The sequence below is a fragment of the Cryptomeria japonica genome, chromosome 11, assembly GCF_030272615.1.
Source record: "Cryptomeria japonica chromosome 11, Sugi_1.0, whole genome shotgun sequence".
NCBI classification, from domain to species: domain Eukaryota; kingdom Viridiplantae; phylum Streptophyta; class Pinopsida; order Cupressales; family Cupressaceae; genus Cryptomeria; species Cryptomeria japonica.
Window position 1 is genome coordinate 722,749,791 of NC_081415.1, and position 14,887 is coordinate 722,764,677.

The window sequence follows — 14,887 nt, forward strand, 5'->3', positions numbered from 1 at the left end:
GTAGTGTCCTTGATCTTTGATGTATTGAAAAATCATTTATTACCTTAGAAGATCACATCAATTTCAATTGAGTTGTTAATTTATGGCAATATTGAAGTTGGTAGAATCTCACCAAGCCTTGTCCACACTAAGTCATTCTTAGGGTTAGATTAGATTAGACCTCTCGCAAACCCTACTCTTTTGGCATTTTTTGAAAGTTTGTTTAGTTTAGGAAAAATCTTCGGCGACGTAAGGCCCCTTGATGACACAGCAATCACAACGACCACTGGTGCTTATCCACACGTAGAGACCCTACTTACAAGAACATTGGAGTCATCCTAACTGATCCTTCTTGCGATATCTTCAGCAGTTAGCGACTTTATTCAAGAGAGGATAAGATGCCTTTGGGTATTTTATTCTGTGTATGATTGTGTACAAAATACACGTCAACAGAATACTTCTGCAAATTAAAATCAGACTCAGAATATTATGAAAATTTTGAACCTCTGTCTGTTTTGAATGAAATCAGACCCTAAGCTCATTCTTTAAACACAAAATTAAACTCAGAAATTTTCCAGAATTCGAAATCAGACTTAAAAAAACTTTAAACACCATGGAATTAGGACCTCGTGGAGTGAAAATCAGATTGGAAAGGATTCTGAAAATCAGAATCAGACCTTATGCAAACCCTGGATATCAACTTTTTCAAAATTATCCTCTGGATTCAAAATTTATTTCATACTTGGTGCATTCTGGATGAATTCTTTTGACTTGACACTTTTCCTGAACCTGAAACAATCCAAGACCTCAAAAAAGAAAAAAAAGAACTTTCCAAAAAAAAAACTTTCTATTTTTAGAAAAAAAGTAGGTTTCCGGATTGGCCCCAAAATGCTAAAAACAAAACTTTCTAAATTTAGATAAAAGCAAAAAAACAAATTTCCTAAAAAATAGGAAGTTGTCAAAATTGACCCCGGGAAATTGTGATTTTACTCCTTCGGCCTAACTAAGACCATCCGTAGCATTAAAACATTCTTTCAACCGTTCCTTCACTTTTTGACTCTGATGACTCCTCCAAATTTCATAAAACTTGACTCAATTGCAGATGTGAAAGATTGAAGACAAAACCCTAAACTAAAAGCAAAACAAAAAAAGAGGGGGTCTCCTTCGGCCTATCTGAGACCACCATCCATAGCATTAAAACATTCTTTTGACCGCTCCTTCACTTTTTGACTCTGATGACTCCTCCAAATTTCATAAAACTTGACTCAATTGCAGATGTGAGAGATTGAAGACAAAACCCTAAACTAAAAGCAAAACAAAAAAGAGCGGGTTTTGTGTGATTACATCACAAGTTCATGTTCCCATCATAAAATTGTGGCTCTCTAGTTAATTTTAAAAGTTTCAATTCAAAATCACATTTTGTATTTTAAAATGTTAATTTTACTACTAGACATTTTGTGAATTTTGAACTTATATTATTATTTATTTAAAATTATAACAAGTTATTGTAATAGAATTATAAAAAGAATGTATCTCTCTCTTTCACTCTCAAATACATAATTTGAAATACTTTACTACTAGATAATTTGTTGCATATTTTATAATTTTGATGTTTGAACATACATACATACATACATATATATATGGACATACTCATACCCGTACCCAAAGAAAAAAAAATTGTTGTACCCGCAAATCCACACCCATACCCGTACCCAAAGAAAAAAAAATAGATTTACAATTTTATTTTCATTGACAATGTACCTTGCACTTGAAACTCTCCAAATTTCAATTTCCAATCAAATTTTCCAATTTACACCTCATTTGCAACTCTTTGTTCACTTAAATAATATATCCATTGTCCTCCATGTTAAAATATCCGATGTTATTAAACAATAGAGTGAGAGCTCTATATAAAGAATTTACAAGAGAAGATGTTTCTAAAAGAAACAATCCTAAACAAAAGCTGAAAAATAGAAACTAACTAAAGAGGACTAAGATGACTAAAATGACCATTAAAGAAACATTACAATATTCTAATACTCCGAAACCTGCATTGTGTTGAGCGGAGGCAGAGTTTAAAATTTTAAAAAACTAATTTCGCAAGTGTTTCAAGTTTGATTCCATTTTCGAGACATTCCGTACCCTAACTCAATAGGTAAGTATGCCAATTTGGCAACTTAAATTTAGGGAAATAACAAATTTTAGCTTTGGAATTTGACACATCACAAAAAAATCATATGCATACAACAAATAGCAACAGGTGTAAAGAATGGCTTCATTGAAATTGTTTGTATTGTTCCCAGCAGACTTGTACTTTTGTATCAGCCCTTGAACTGTCTTTCAATAACCTGATGTATTCGGCAGGCGTACACAACATTGTACACCTCTTCTTTATTGATATACAATAATCTTTCCTTTTTTCAAAATAATCAAAAAATAATATCATACTCTTATTGTGCCTACTAGGTGTGTAATTAAAACCTCCAAAAGAATTCATCAACAATATAAACCAGTGTTACCCGGAAACGCATTTCCAACCTAAAGGCACACGTTCCGAAAACGGAAACCGTTTCGGGGACTTGGGGAGGGCCGGAAACGTTTCCAAGCCGTCTCCAATCCCCAAAAAATTTTGGAAACCGTCCCAAAAACTTGTAAACGGTCAACCTTTTTTCAGGGACCGTTGACCATCCCCGGGACGACACCTAAGTTGTCCCCTGACCGTCTTGGGGATGGATGGCCATTTCCGGCGGTAGGGACAATTAAAAAAAAAATTATAAAAATTATTAACGAAAGCAATTAAATTTTTTTTTAATGAAAATCACTAATAGAAAGTGATTAATTTTTTTTATTTTTAATAATTATTACTATCAAAAGAAATTGAGCAATTACATTTTTTTTATTTTTACTTAGCTATCGATACCATATTATCGATATCGATATAATATTATATCAATATCATATGATATCGATAAAAGTCATACTTAGTTGTAAAGAAAATAAAAAAATCTTGGCAGAACTAGTGAAGACGTGAAGTGTGAAAGGCGAAAGGGTTTTTAAATTTTCGTTTTGATTTTGGTCTAAGCAAGGAAAAAGAGGGAAAAAGAAGAATATGAAGTGTCTGATTCAATGATTTTAGAATTAGAATCTAGATTCTAATTTATAAATGTTATTATGTTGCTATGATGAATGTTTGCTGTGTTACAATGTTATATAAATTTCAGATTTCCATGTATATATATATATATAGCCTTACCCTGCAGTCCCCTGTTCCAGGGAAAAAAAAATTTCCTGGAAACCCATTTCCCTGTCCCCCCGTCCTAGAAACTCAGGGTAACATAGATATAAACAGAATAACTCTGTAAATTTTTCATAAAATGTACCTTTGTCTTAAATATTTGAGCATGGTAGATTATATTTAATCAGTATTTATGCCATTAAAATAGCATTTAACTTCAGTGTATGAGTTTTTAGCTATTCTAATGGTGTGTAAAAGCGAAAAAGGGAAAAGAATTAGTTTGACAAAAATTATGCATGTGAACGATGACCTTTCATAAGGTTAAATAAAATTCTATGAAAAACTTAATGATATCACCATGGTAATTGTTCTACAAATCCAATTATGCCATTCATGCTTAAAATATAACTCTTTGACAATATTTCTGAGAATAAGAAGTAAAGAAATAAACCTGCAACAGAAGCTTTCCTTTTTGCTGGTGTATTGAGCTTTGAATTTTGGAGATGAGATGATAATTCTTGCCTGATTTCTCGGAACACAAAAGCAAAGGCATTTTCTGAAAAGAAAAAAAGAAAAAAATATAAGCCTCTTATTATTTTAACCATTGACCAAGACATACCCAACAAAGATCAAGAACTTTTGAGCCCTAGAAGAAACCAAGATATCAAAGGAAGAAGAAAATAGCCATTTGTGCCCCTGCTACACATATAGGTCAAATCATTTAATATAACTACCCATTGAGTACAATACACCACACAAAAGTAAACAACAAAACTGAGTATATTTTAAAACAAGTGCAGCTGTCCATAGAACAAGTGAAAAAGAGGATGAAAGTTCTCTGTAAGATATTCTTTCAGCATAAACAAATCAATCCATATTAGAGACTTTGACATGCAAGCATTTTTCTATAGGGGGTTGTGACCTCGCAATAAGAAGAAGCAATTGTCACAATGCTCACCCTATTTCCAAAATCCAGATCGTGTGTTATTCATGTTAATCCGTCCCCATGTTAATGTGTATAAGAGGATATGGCCGAGAAGTTGGCTTTCTACAAAACTATCATCCAAGGGCATCAAGAAGAGATGGATGAGTTCTTAATTGAGGTAGAATAATATAATTGGTCAAAGACTGTCAAATGTAATCAGAGAGCAGCCAATCATAGATAACTAAAAAACCAACTTATCAACATATAAAATGCAGCCCATATTGTCTATTTTACAGAAAAGCTATAGAAAAAAACAAAATGATCAGCGATCATCTACAAATATCAATGCATGCAGACTGGAACTGACCAACTAGCAACAAATTTAATGGTTTTAAATGATAAAAATAATTTGTAGGATAAACACTCTAAAATGAATCAAGTATATCCCTGCGGTTATTCAAATTGAGTATGGCAAAACTAGAAAATAATCAAAATATTGGTTTCAGAAAAGAAGATTTGTTTAGCTGGAAAAAATCATACAGATCAACAAACGTGGATGCCATTGTCGTACAATTCTAGCCTCTAAATACAATCACACCTCAAAGCGAAAAAAAAAAACATTAAAGCATCACTGCACTATTTACATAATACTACAAGAAACAAATCTAGATTCTATAAATGTTTACCAAGTTCGAAAACCAATGCCATAATGTAAGGATAGTAAAAATAAAAATAAAATAGAAGCATAAACATAAACTAAATCCAATATTTCTTGGACATAGAGACCCAAAAACTGAGGAACGTGTTCTGGCAACATCTGAGAAAGCTTCCAAATTCCAGGGATGACACAGCAGACACAGTCCTAACAGCATTTCACAAGTATTATTCTTTAATTAGAAAAAATGTTTTTTCAAACTTCTGATATATAATGCATTCATGATAAACAAGCTTAAATAAATTAAGAAATCAAAATGCATTATCTCACTTATCATTTATGATGAATAAAGCTATTGAATCTAAATTTGATTAGTTTCTAGATCAAATTTCAAACTTATTCAAAACGGGCATTTCTCACATGCAATAAATCAGAAATGTTTCAGCTCCATATTTATGGATATATTTTCTCTACAACTCTGATTTCAACTTTATAACAAAAACAGCTTATGCCAATGAAAAGAGCAGTGACAATACTATTTAGTCCTGAATATGCCATTCATGTAAGAGTTTATGCATAAGCTATCCATACAAGTCAAAACATACAGTTAAAAGATGGATTACTTAGCATAGTCTGTACTTCACTTTAAACTAAAAGGACAAATGCGACAATCATTTCAAGATTTAAAATATTTCATAATTAAATAAACCATGAAAATAAGCTTTAGATCAATCTTACCATGTTCTGGTGGATTAACCAAAGATATAATATCTCCATGTTGAATTTGTGCTTCAGGAGAATCCTTTTTCAGTTTTTCCCAGTTAAGATAAGTTCCATTTGAGCTACACATTCACTCAGACATTTAGAGATCAAATAGAACAGATATTGATTGAATGGTTGGCAGTTCAAGAACTAGATGCATTTATACCTGGAATCTTTTAGAAAGACAGAATAGCACATGCCATCTGATTGGTCAGTATTTTCAAGAACCACCTTTTTCCTGTAAACTTTACAGTGCCTGCCACTGACATTTTGGGATTCAAACTGGCAGCTTGCCTCCTTCACTGTGCGGCCAAGAAAATGTTCATTGCCATGCAAAAAAATATGCATACCCTGAAGTCCAAAAACCTCATTCAGCAGAAGATGTTCATTACTACTTAAAAGAAAACATGCAATAAAATAGAAGCATCAACCCATTAGAGGCTATAACAAGATCTTAAGAACTTTTCAATACTGATGATACTTCTGTCAATAAATAAAAACATGTCCTTTCCATAACCCATGTATCAAGAGCCCCAAAGTCCAAACACAACAGTTGTACAAATCTCCACCATCTCCAGCAAGACCTGAGTCAAAGCTTGCTAGTGACATTTGTGCTATAGCCCAGCCTTAATGGATGTAGGTCCATATCATAAAACCAAAAACTATCTAACAAATATCAAAATCAATGAAGCAGAAATTGCCAAAAAAGTGATGATAAATTGACACTTGGAGGATATGCTGATCTGGGTCGGCTCGGTTCACCAATTTTTTATGAACTTGGATGCATTTTTTGAGACATGATAAATTCATGATTTAATCATGAACTTGACATGCCCAAAACTTATAATTTGTGCTTTTTTCTGATTTCTTTTGCATTTCGACCTTCATTTTTACCCACGATTATTTTTTTTCAGAGCAGTTTCGGGGGTAGAATGAGAGGTTGACAAAGCAAGATCATATTGGATTGAACCCAATCAATTAGGATATTCAATGGCTTTGTAATTTGCATCTGCTGATCTAGGTAAGGCCCTCTATGTGGTTTATTTTGCCAATTTATCCTTTAACCTTTCTGACATTGGAGACAAATTCAATACAACGTCTTTAATTATAAAACATATATAGCTACAAAAGAATAGTAAGAATGTTAAAAAATTAAAAGTAATTACTTCTGAAACTTTGATTGCAAGAAGTTGGAGGTAAATCGAACCTTCCTCGTGGAGGTACCATCATGTCTGAGCGTCTCTGTCATTGTCTCAGAGAGTTCTAAGATTGTAATTCTATGAGCTAATGAAGCTACCAAACTCACACACAATAACCTCAAAATTTGGATCTAGGACGGTTCTTCAGAATGTAGCCTTGTATATCTCAGCAACTTCTACATCTTTATATAGTGCCACTCTCTACAATGTCCCAAACTAGACATTTTAAGCACTCGACAACTTCTCAATATAAAGGCATAAAATCTAGCACTCTGTGATCACCGAGCTAATGGAAAGGGTAGAGTGAGAGTATACAGTGTCTAGAATATTAAATTATTTTAGCATGCTTGCAACAAACTGCACAACCAAAGATGCAAGCAATTACAAATTTTGAAACTAAAGATATATCCAAATGGAACTTAATCTTCAACACAAAACATAATCTAGAAACAAACCAAACAACTAAAACTGGGAAAACTTGCGAACTTTTAGCACTACTCTGATCTCAGGGTGAAATCGCCATCAAAGATTGGAGAGTTTTCATCCTCAGTCAAGAAGATAAACAAACATCCAATCTCACGGAAAGGGATTTTAATTTCATCAAATGGATAATTTCTTCTATGCCCAGCCTCACCTTTTATAAACCTCTTTTTAGTTTAAAAATTATTCCCCACATTATTCTATAAGTGACTAAAAAATGTCTTTTCTAAACTTACATTACATTGGCCACCTTTTCTAGAAGCACCTTTTAATGTTGGACCCTCTTTAATAATAAAACATAAGTTATCTCTTTAATATTTTATAAATATAATATAAAGTTACTAGCACAACTTAAGTTATATTATTATATTATTTCCCTAACCTTACCCCTTTAGCCTACAAGAAATAAAATAATATGCTAGTGGACTGTAATGTCCCCTACTAGGTTTGGGCTTGTTTTAACCATAATTGAGCTAGATCAATATACTTATGACTTAAACTAAGTTGATTAGGAGACAAATCTATCTTAACATGAATCGAATAGGTGATATTCCATAGTTCAATCAATCAATTTGCTACTAAGTAAATTGTTCATCTACCACAATAGATAATTAACTCTATCATACTAGATGAATAATTTTATCATTCATAATTCCAAATGTCAACCTTTGTTACTACTTCAGTTTTAAGGAAGAGGAGGATGTGTATGTTACCAAAGCGCTTAGAGACCAAAATACCATAGGTTCCCTCAAAGTTTATAGATCCAAGCCCTTACCTTTCTATACCCTCAAGGTTTATGGGTTGCTGATCCCCACCCTCTGTTGGGAATCAACTGGAATATGAATTGAACTTAACTTCAATTAGTGCTCGTCCATTGGTATGCATTGCCTTGATGGTATTGATGTTCATGGTAGTAATTTGAACATCTGTAACTTTACCTTAGAAAATTGCACTAGCTTTGTGGAGTTGTTCATTGATGTAAAAGCAAAGTCTAGTAGAGTCTCACCAAGTCATTCACTACATCCTACATTCCTAAGGATTAGATTAGACTCTCTAAACCCTTTCCTTTTGATCTTTCTTTGTTAGATGAGTTAGTCCCGAGTTTCAACAATGTCCAAGTATTCAAGCATTCATGTACAACGTAAGTCCTTTGTGATTCTAGCAATATCACATCAACCATTGAGCTTATCCACGAGTCAAGACCTGACATTTCGAAACCTTGGAGTCTTCCAATTGATCACATAGTTTAGCATTCGGGAAGATTTTGTTCAAGAGAGGATAAGATACCTTGGTATTTTATTCTGTGTTTGATGTGCATGAAAAACACATCAACATGTTCCTAACCCTAGTAGGATTTTAGGACAAAAAACTAGGGCATTTAAAAAGGGACATTACAGTAGTACAGTACTATGCATTGTTTTTGGCAAGACGGTAATCTCAATGAATGAACAAAATCCATAATTCATAGGGTATACTCATTTTGTTTCATTTGTCTCTATGATCTTTATTTGGCATGAAATTAAAAAAAGGGCAATTTTTTTCGGCTTGCAGAAAACCTTTGCACGAAAAAAACACCAGATAAAATGCCTACGATTTTTTATAACAAAATCATGTGAAAAACGATTAAAAAAAATACCACGATCAGAACTAGGTCAAAAACAACCATGAATTTTATTCTATAAAAAATTCCGCCAAAAAAAAAAACCATAATTTTTGTTTTAAAAAAACCAATCAAAAAATTTACAGAAATTTCCTCAAAATTTCATGGTAAACAGACCACAAATTTTTTTATTAAAAAATTTGCCAAAAAAAGAACCTATGCTCTGATAAGTGATAACATGAAATGATAATTGATTGTTCTATAAACAAAGAAGAGGAATACTCCTTATATGAGCAATTACATAAGATTTTTCCATAATGGAAACAATCGAGAACAGAAGACATGATAGAAAGATTCTAAATACTAACTGACTGACTTAGAAAATAAGAAGTTACTAAAAACTAACTACACGACTTAAATGACCATTATAAGCTAATACAATATTACTTTAATATAATTCTTAGGGTACACTCGTTTTGTTTCATTTCTGTCTCTATGATCTTTATTTGGCATATAATTAAAAAAACGGCAATTTTTTCTCTATTTGTCTGTATTTTTTTATTTGACAATTGTTTCCCAATAGATTGAAGAACTCTCATATAATTTTATTTGCCAAGTTATTCCAAAGAAATATTTTTGCTACTGGGGCATATACCAATAATAGTATATCTTTCCAAATAAACAATCTCCTTCCTAGGTAACAAGTTTAGGATATCCATTTGCAATAAACCATGGTGTCCTAGAAATGATATTTTTGGTTACCGCCCAATGGCAAAAATGATCAGAAATTTACATTACCGAAGCAAGTTTGTATCCTCGTGTTAACAAATTTACAGGCAAGATTAGAATTAGTAGCCTCAGATGCAAAAGAGATTTAAGTGTAATAGCCACGGGATACACTCTGAGATGTGGTAAAGATGGAGAATTACGACAATGATGACCTGCATACAAATTCCCCCAAAACCGCTGGTCACGCTCTTGTAAGTGCATTAATACTTCCTATTTGGACATTGCCCAACATTGGTGTTCCAATAGCTCATTTTTCTGCAACCCTCGATTTACCAATTTGAAACAAAAAAAGGAACGCTCTCTGAAAGAGGGACACTCCACAAGGATCGTAGAGAATAATAAGGACAATACGAGCTTGGTTGACTACCAATCACCCATCCAAACAAGCCAGCACATAACTTCATCAGACACTTGCAACGTTGCGAAATTTATTATGGCTCAAGTTCACGCATATAGCTATATTTACTAATCTTTAAAATGCATCCCAAGCTTGCACCACACCCAGTAATAGGCTTCCCTTAATCCCATCCAAAATAAAATTATACAAGAAAATTGATAGCCTTAATTTTGCACTGGGTGCTTAAAGAATTGGGGATTTCACATACCTGGGAGCGTTTGCGCGCTTTTTCGGAGATTGCGGTGAGAACTCCCCAGACGCCTGCCCTAGAAATCTGCGCCTGCTGCGCTGCAATCTTATGAGCAACTGTTCGTATCTCCTCCTTGGTGGATGAACTGGCGGGGGCCGAGCTCGAACTCTTGCCCACGTCCTCCCCATTGTCTATCATTGTTTATTTTACAAATCAATACTTGCTCTGACAATTTTAATGTTACATGAATATTAGAACGAATTAGGGAAAAGCCAACAGAGATCGAGTGAAGTAATTGCATGGCCGCTTGGGAAGGGCAGCTTTCTTTTCTCAGGCCTCCGAATTTTGGGCCGCATTTGTTTATTTATTCCCGGGGAAAGATCAGACCTCAGAAATCAATCCGTTGGGGTTTTTTCATCGAAGGTTTAAGGTCAACCATGATTTAAGTTAAATTATTTAAATTATTTTTTTAAGTTATTTTCAATAAAATATTAAAGGTAAATTATTTTACTTTAAAAAATTAAATGCTGACATAACAGTTTTGCTCTTTGGAGAGTAAAGAATAACAGTTCTGCTCTTTGGAAAGAAGAGAATATGAGAATCAAAATTATTGATATATTACTTAAATAGATGAAGACAACTTTAAAAATATGTATTTAGTTGTGAGTGTTTGTAGTGCATTTGGTTAGTATGAAGAGTTCTTGGTGGGCTAGGAATTTGAAAATTTTGATTTGACTATAAAAACCATATAATACTATGTCATTTGTTTATTTTGCATGTGAATTGTATATTTGATACAATTATGTTTTTTAAATGTTTCAAAATGATGCGTTCAAATAGACAATAATATTCATAAGAAGAAGATAGGTGATAGGAATACTAAGGAAATATGTAATTCAATGCGTCATGAGAGATCTAAAGCAAAAAATTATAATTGTGGTAAGAGAAATCACTCTCAATTTGCACATGTATGAACATAAGGGGGAACAAAAGAGGGAAATCACACTCAATTGTTTTAAAAAAAGTTACACAATCAAATCCAGAAGAAAACATGTGAACATGTAATATCCAAGAGCAAAAGAGGGAATTGTATCTCATTTAGTAATATCCCAAACTTTTTAGATACAAAAGCTTTGTCATTGATAATATGCGACAAAAATTTGAATTAATAAATTTAGATATAATTTAAATTCACAAATCAATAGAATGCCATCATCTATGTGAATATAATTAACAAGTATCTCACAACCCGAATTTTATAAACTTAATTATTACTAAATAATTTGGGCATGGATAATTACTTAGAATAAAACTTGAAATGATATCTTGGATTAATTCAAATGTTTAACTGGAATGCATTATAAGTTTTGTGTTTTAAATTAAACTATGATGGGGATGCTTAAATTATCATGTATTTTTCTTTTTTCTTTTTTGAAATGCAAAATGAATGATAAATATTTTGTATCAAATTAAAAATTGCAAATAATGTTATGATGCAATCGCATTAATAATGACCCATTTTTTTTTAATGAGGATTGACCTATTGATGTTTCTTTTGAGTTATGAGTTCTACAGGGTGCCAAAGATGAACATGTGTTCAGACAGGGGTTATCTTGGGGGCACACACCTAGATTGATTTCAATGCATGATTATAATGATTTGTCTCACTCTATTAGACTAAATAATATTTTGATTATGCATGTATAGCAGAATATATTAATCTATGTTACTACTTTGGAAATGAAAGGGAAGAAAACAAAGAAATTGTGAAGTGTCCTTCCTTCCACTCTTTTGCTAAGTTAATTTAAATTAAAATCCATTAATGAAAAATAAGGAAATGAACATGCATGTGTTATGGTACGCTTTTATGACTCGTCTTCATATAGGAGACGTATGGGAGAATTCTAAGGACATGTTCCCATGCGGTATTTTTAGGAATTATTTGTGGAGCAGTTGGCCCCATGAATATTTATCTTTGCTGCTTATTTTTAAACAAAACATTTTAACTTCATATTAATAGTATTAATACTAATTTGTGCACTTAAAATTTGAAAAACAAAATGGAAATAAAATCTAAAAAAAAGAGGGAGAGCAAATTGTGGAGCCATGTGACACTTTTGTTAATAAGCAGTGAGTGCTTATTTCCAGCCCCCTTTTCTTCCATGGCTTATTTTTAATTCTTACACAAAAACTGCTCCATCAAATTAGGGAAAGATTCTAAATTATCCCTTTTTTCACAATTTTAAAGTTGCATGGGAACACTTAACTGTTTAAATTTAAGCAGAAAATAGAATTAACCAGCACCATAGAAACATAAGGTAATTGTATCATATGCAAAATTCATAACTTAGTGGAGACAAAAAATTTGCAATGACTAATATGCAGTGGGAGTTGAAATCAACGAGATAATTATGAGTTTAATAAGAAAAAACAGCCACCTACTGTCAGTATGCGCACCATTTAGGGAAACGAAACTGGCACATAGTAAAAAATGGAACATGTGTTGAATTTGGAAGGAAAAATATAGGAGGGACTTGATGTCCGTGGGAGAGGAGGAGACAAAAGTTGTTCTTTGTGAAAATCAATCTGCAAAAAGGGAGAACTGCTCAAGAAGGAGACAACGTTAGCCATTGGGCCACAGGTCTCAGCGAACATCCAGGTTTCGCCCACATCCTTGTATGATTGATATATTTGAGGTGTTATTCTGTAGAAATTGAGGTTGTTAGTGTTAGAAGTTTTGTTCAAAAGACATATTGAAGAATCTTTATCATAGGTTTCCATTCAATTTCGCTACATTTGTAAGAAAACCATTCCATTGATAGAATGCGTTTTCAGTATGTCTTCCTTCACTCCATGCCACACTAATAGATTGTTAAGGCGCCATTCCTGATTTTATTTTCTTACAACGTCTTGAGAGTGTTTGGTTTTACAGAGAATGATGTTGTACCGGCCTTATCCAAATCACACTCTGTCATACCAGGCGCATGTCATTGAGTCTCCTTACAGTAACAAAATATAAAAAAAAATACTCATTATACATATCAAGATTATCCAACCCGAGCTTGTACAGTCGCAGGAGTGGTGGATGGTGAATATTTTATACACGGTTGCTATGCCAGGCTATGATCAAGCAAGAAACAACCTTTGAGTCTTTATCTGGGTATGACCTGTAACATATTTCTAAGATATTTCAAAATTCGGACTTGAAAATCATTCTTTTTATATTGTGTTTAAACTTGTAGTTGTTGTTTTAATATAGACTTAAATTTTGAGAATGTTACAGGCTGCTTAACAAGTAGTCGATTATTAGTGAGTTCTTGAGAGACCACTAGACGAGAAATTGGTTTGATCATGCCAAACTTACTTTGATCATTCATTCATATTTGTATTTGTATTTGTATTTGTATTTATATTTGTATTTGTATTTGTATTTATATTTATATTTATCAGTCATCTAGTATCTTCCTTTGCCTACTATGCGTAGCTATAGATTCTTACTTAATCATGCTAAAGTATGCAACTAACCTTGGTTTCACTAGGAACATTTTGTCTAAACACCTCGAGCTACTACTACAAACCATAGGAGACTATCACGGGGTTCAAGTTCACATTCTTATTTACCAAAACATTTGTTTGACATATTTCTTGTGAAACTCACATGGTCTTAATTAATTACAAGTGCTAGACTGAATCGATTCTCTGCATGCTTAATTTGTGATAAAAGACATTATATCCTTGGTCTGTACCTTGTTCTTAGAATGCAAAAATTTGTATATGCTTCCTCTAGATTTTGGGGAAAACTAAAACAAATCCCTAGATTGATTTAGGATTGACAGTCAAACCTGCACAACACATAATATTGTGTGTGTCGAGTTTGCAAAAAATCATAATGTCTATTTACAATCACTAGGATTAGATTTATTTGATTCTTTTTCTTTTGTTTAGGTAACAGTAGCTCAAATTATAGTAACAACCAAAATCCAATAATTTACTTCAAAAATAATCAAGTTATAAAAATAACATGGTGGATGTATAGAAAGTTGTCATTACCTTTCTATATATTAAGTATTTTATGACAATATAAAAACATGGTTATTATTCTTGTAATGTGAATTTCATTGCTTACATAGTATATAGTTGAGTGAGCTAAGTAGATGGAAATAAGAAAGACATTGTATTACTTATTGAGTCCCCTACAAGAAGTAAAGTTAAGAATAATTATTGAAACAATATGTGATAAATGATAATTAAAGGAAGGAAACATATATGAAATAGTTCTTTTTTGGAGGTATGAAATTTTAATTTAGTAGAAGAATAGTATCAAAGTTTGTCTTGATTGATATTTGTCTTACATAAACAAATGTTTGAGTGTAAAAGTCATATATGTTGAATTTTAGTCAAATAGTAAGTGCTTGAAAATTTTGTGAAAATTTCAAAAGCAACCACAAGATCTTAGGGAAGATGACTTTTCTTTTAATGAACACTATAAAAAGTAGTTATTTATTAATTAAGTGATTACTAGGAGGGGTGGTTTTCTGTTCTTAGTGTGGAATTAAGTATGTTATGGACAAGTGTTGAATATGGGAAACGGGGAAGGGTAAATCTTGACAATTGATTTCCTTGCTGGTAGTCGGCATAAAAATTTAACTAAAGTACTATTGAAATCAATATGA

General features: G+C 32.5%; 1 protein-coding gene across 3 annotated transcripts in view; it reads right to left on the reverse strand.

Moving 5' to 3' along the window:
* LOC131061262 (uncharacterized) overlaps nucleotides 1-10,622 on the reverse strand; it is a 97,984-nt gene extending 87,362 nt beyond the window's left edge. For all 3 annotated transcript variants that reach the window (XR_009110520.2, XM_057994833.2, XM_057994832.2), the window contains exons 1-4: nucleotides 10,233-10,622; nucleotides 5,726-5,910; nucleotides 5,536-5,639; nucleotides 3,669-3,773 (exon numbers count right to left, since the gene is read on the reverse strand). Coding sequence is in view for 2 of the 3 variants with exons in the window: in XM_057994833.2 (XP_057850816.1) it covers nucleotides 3,669-3,773; nucleotides 5,536-5,639; nucleotides 5,726-5,910; nucleotides 10,233-10,412 (574 nt within the window). In the remaining variant the exon portion in view is untranslated. The remainder of the gene's footprint in view (nucleotides 1-3,668; nucleotides 3,774-5,535; nucleotides 5,640-5,725; nucleotides 5,911-10,232) is intronic.
* Between the last annotated feature and the right edge of the window lie 4,265 nt (nucleotides 10,623-14,887).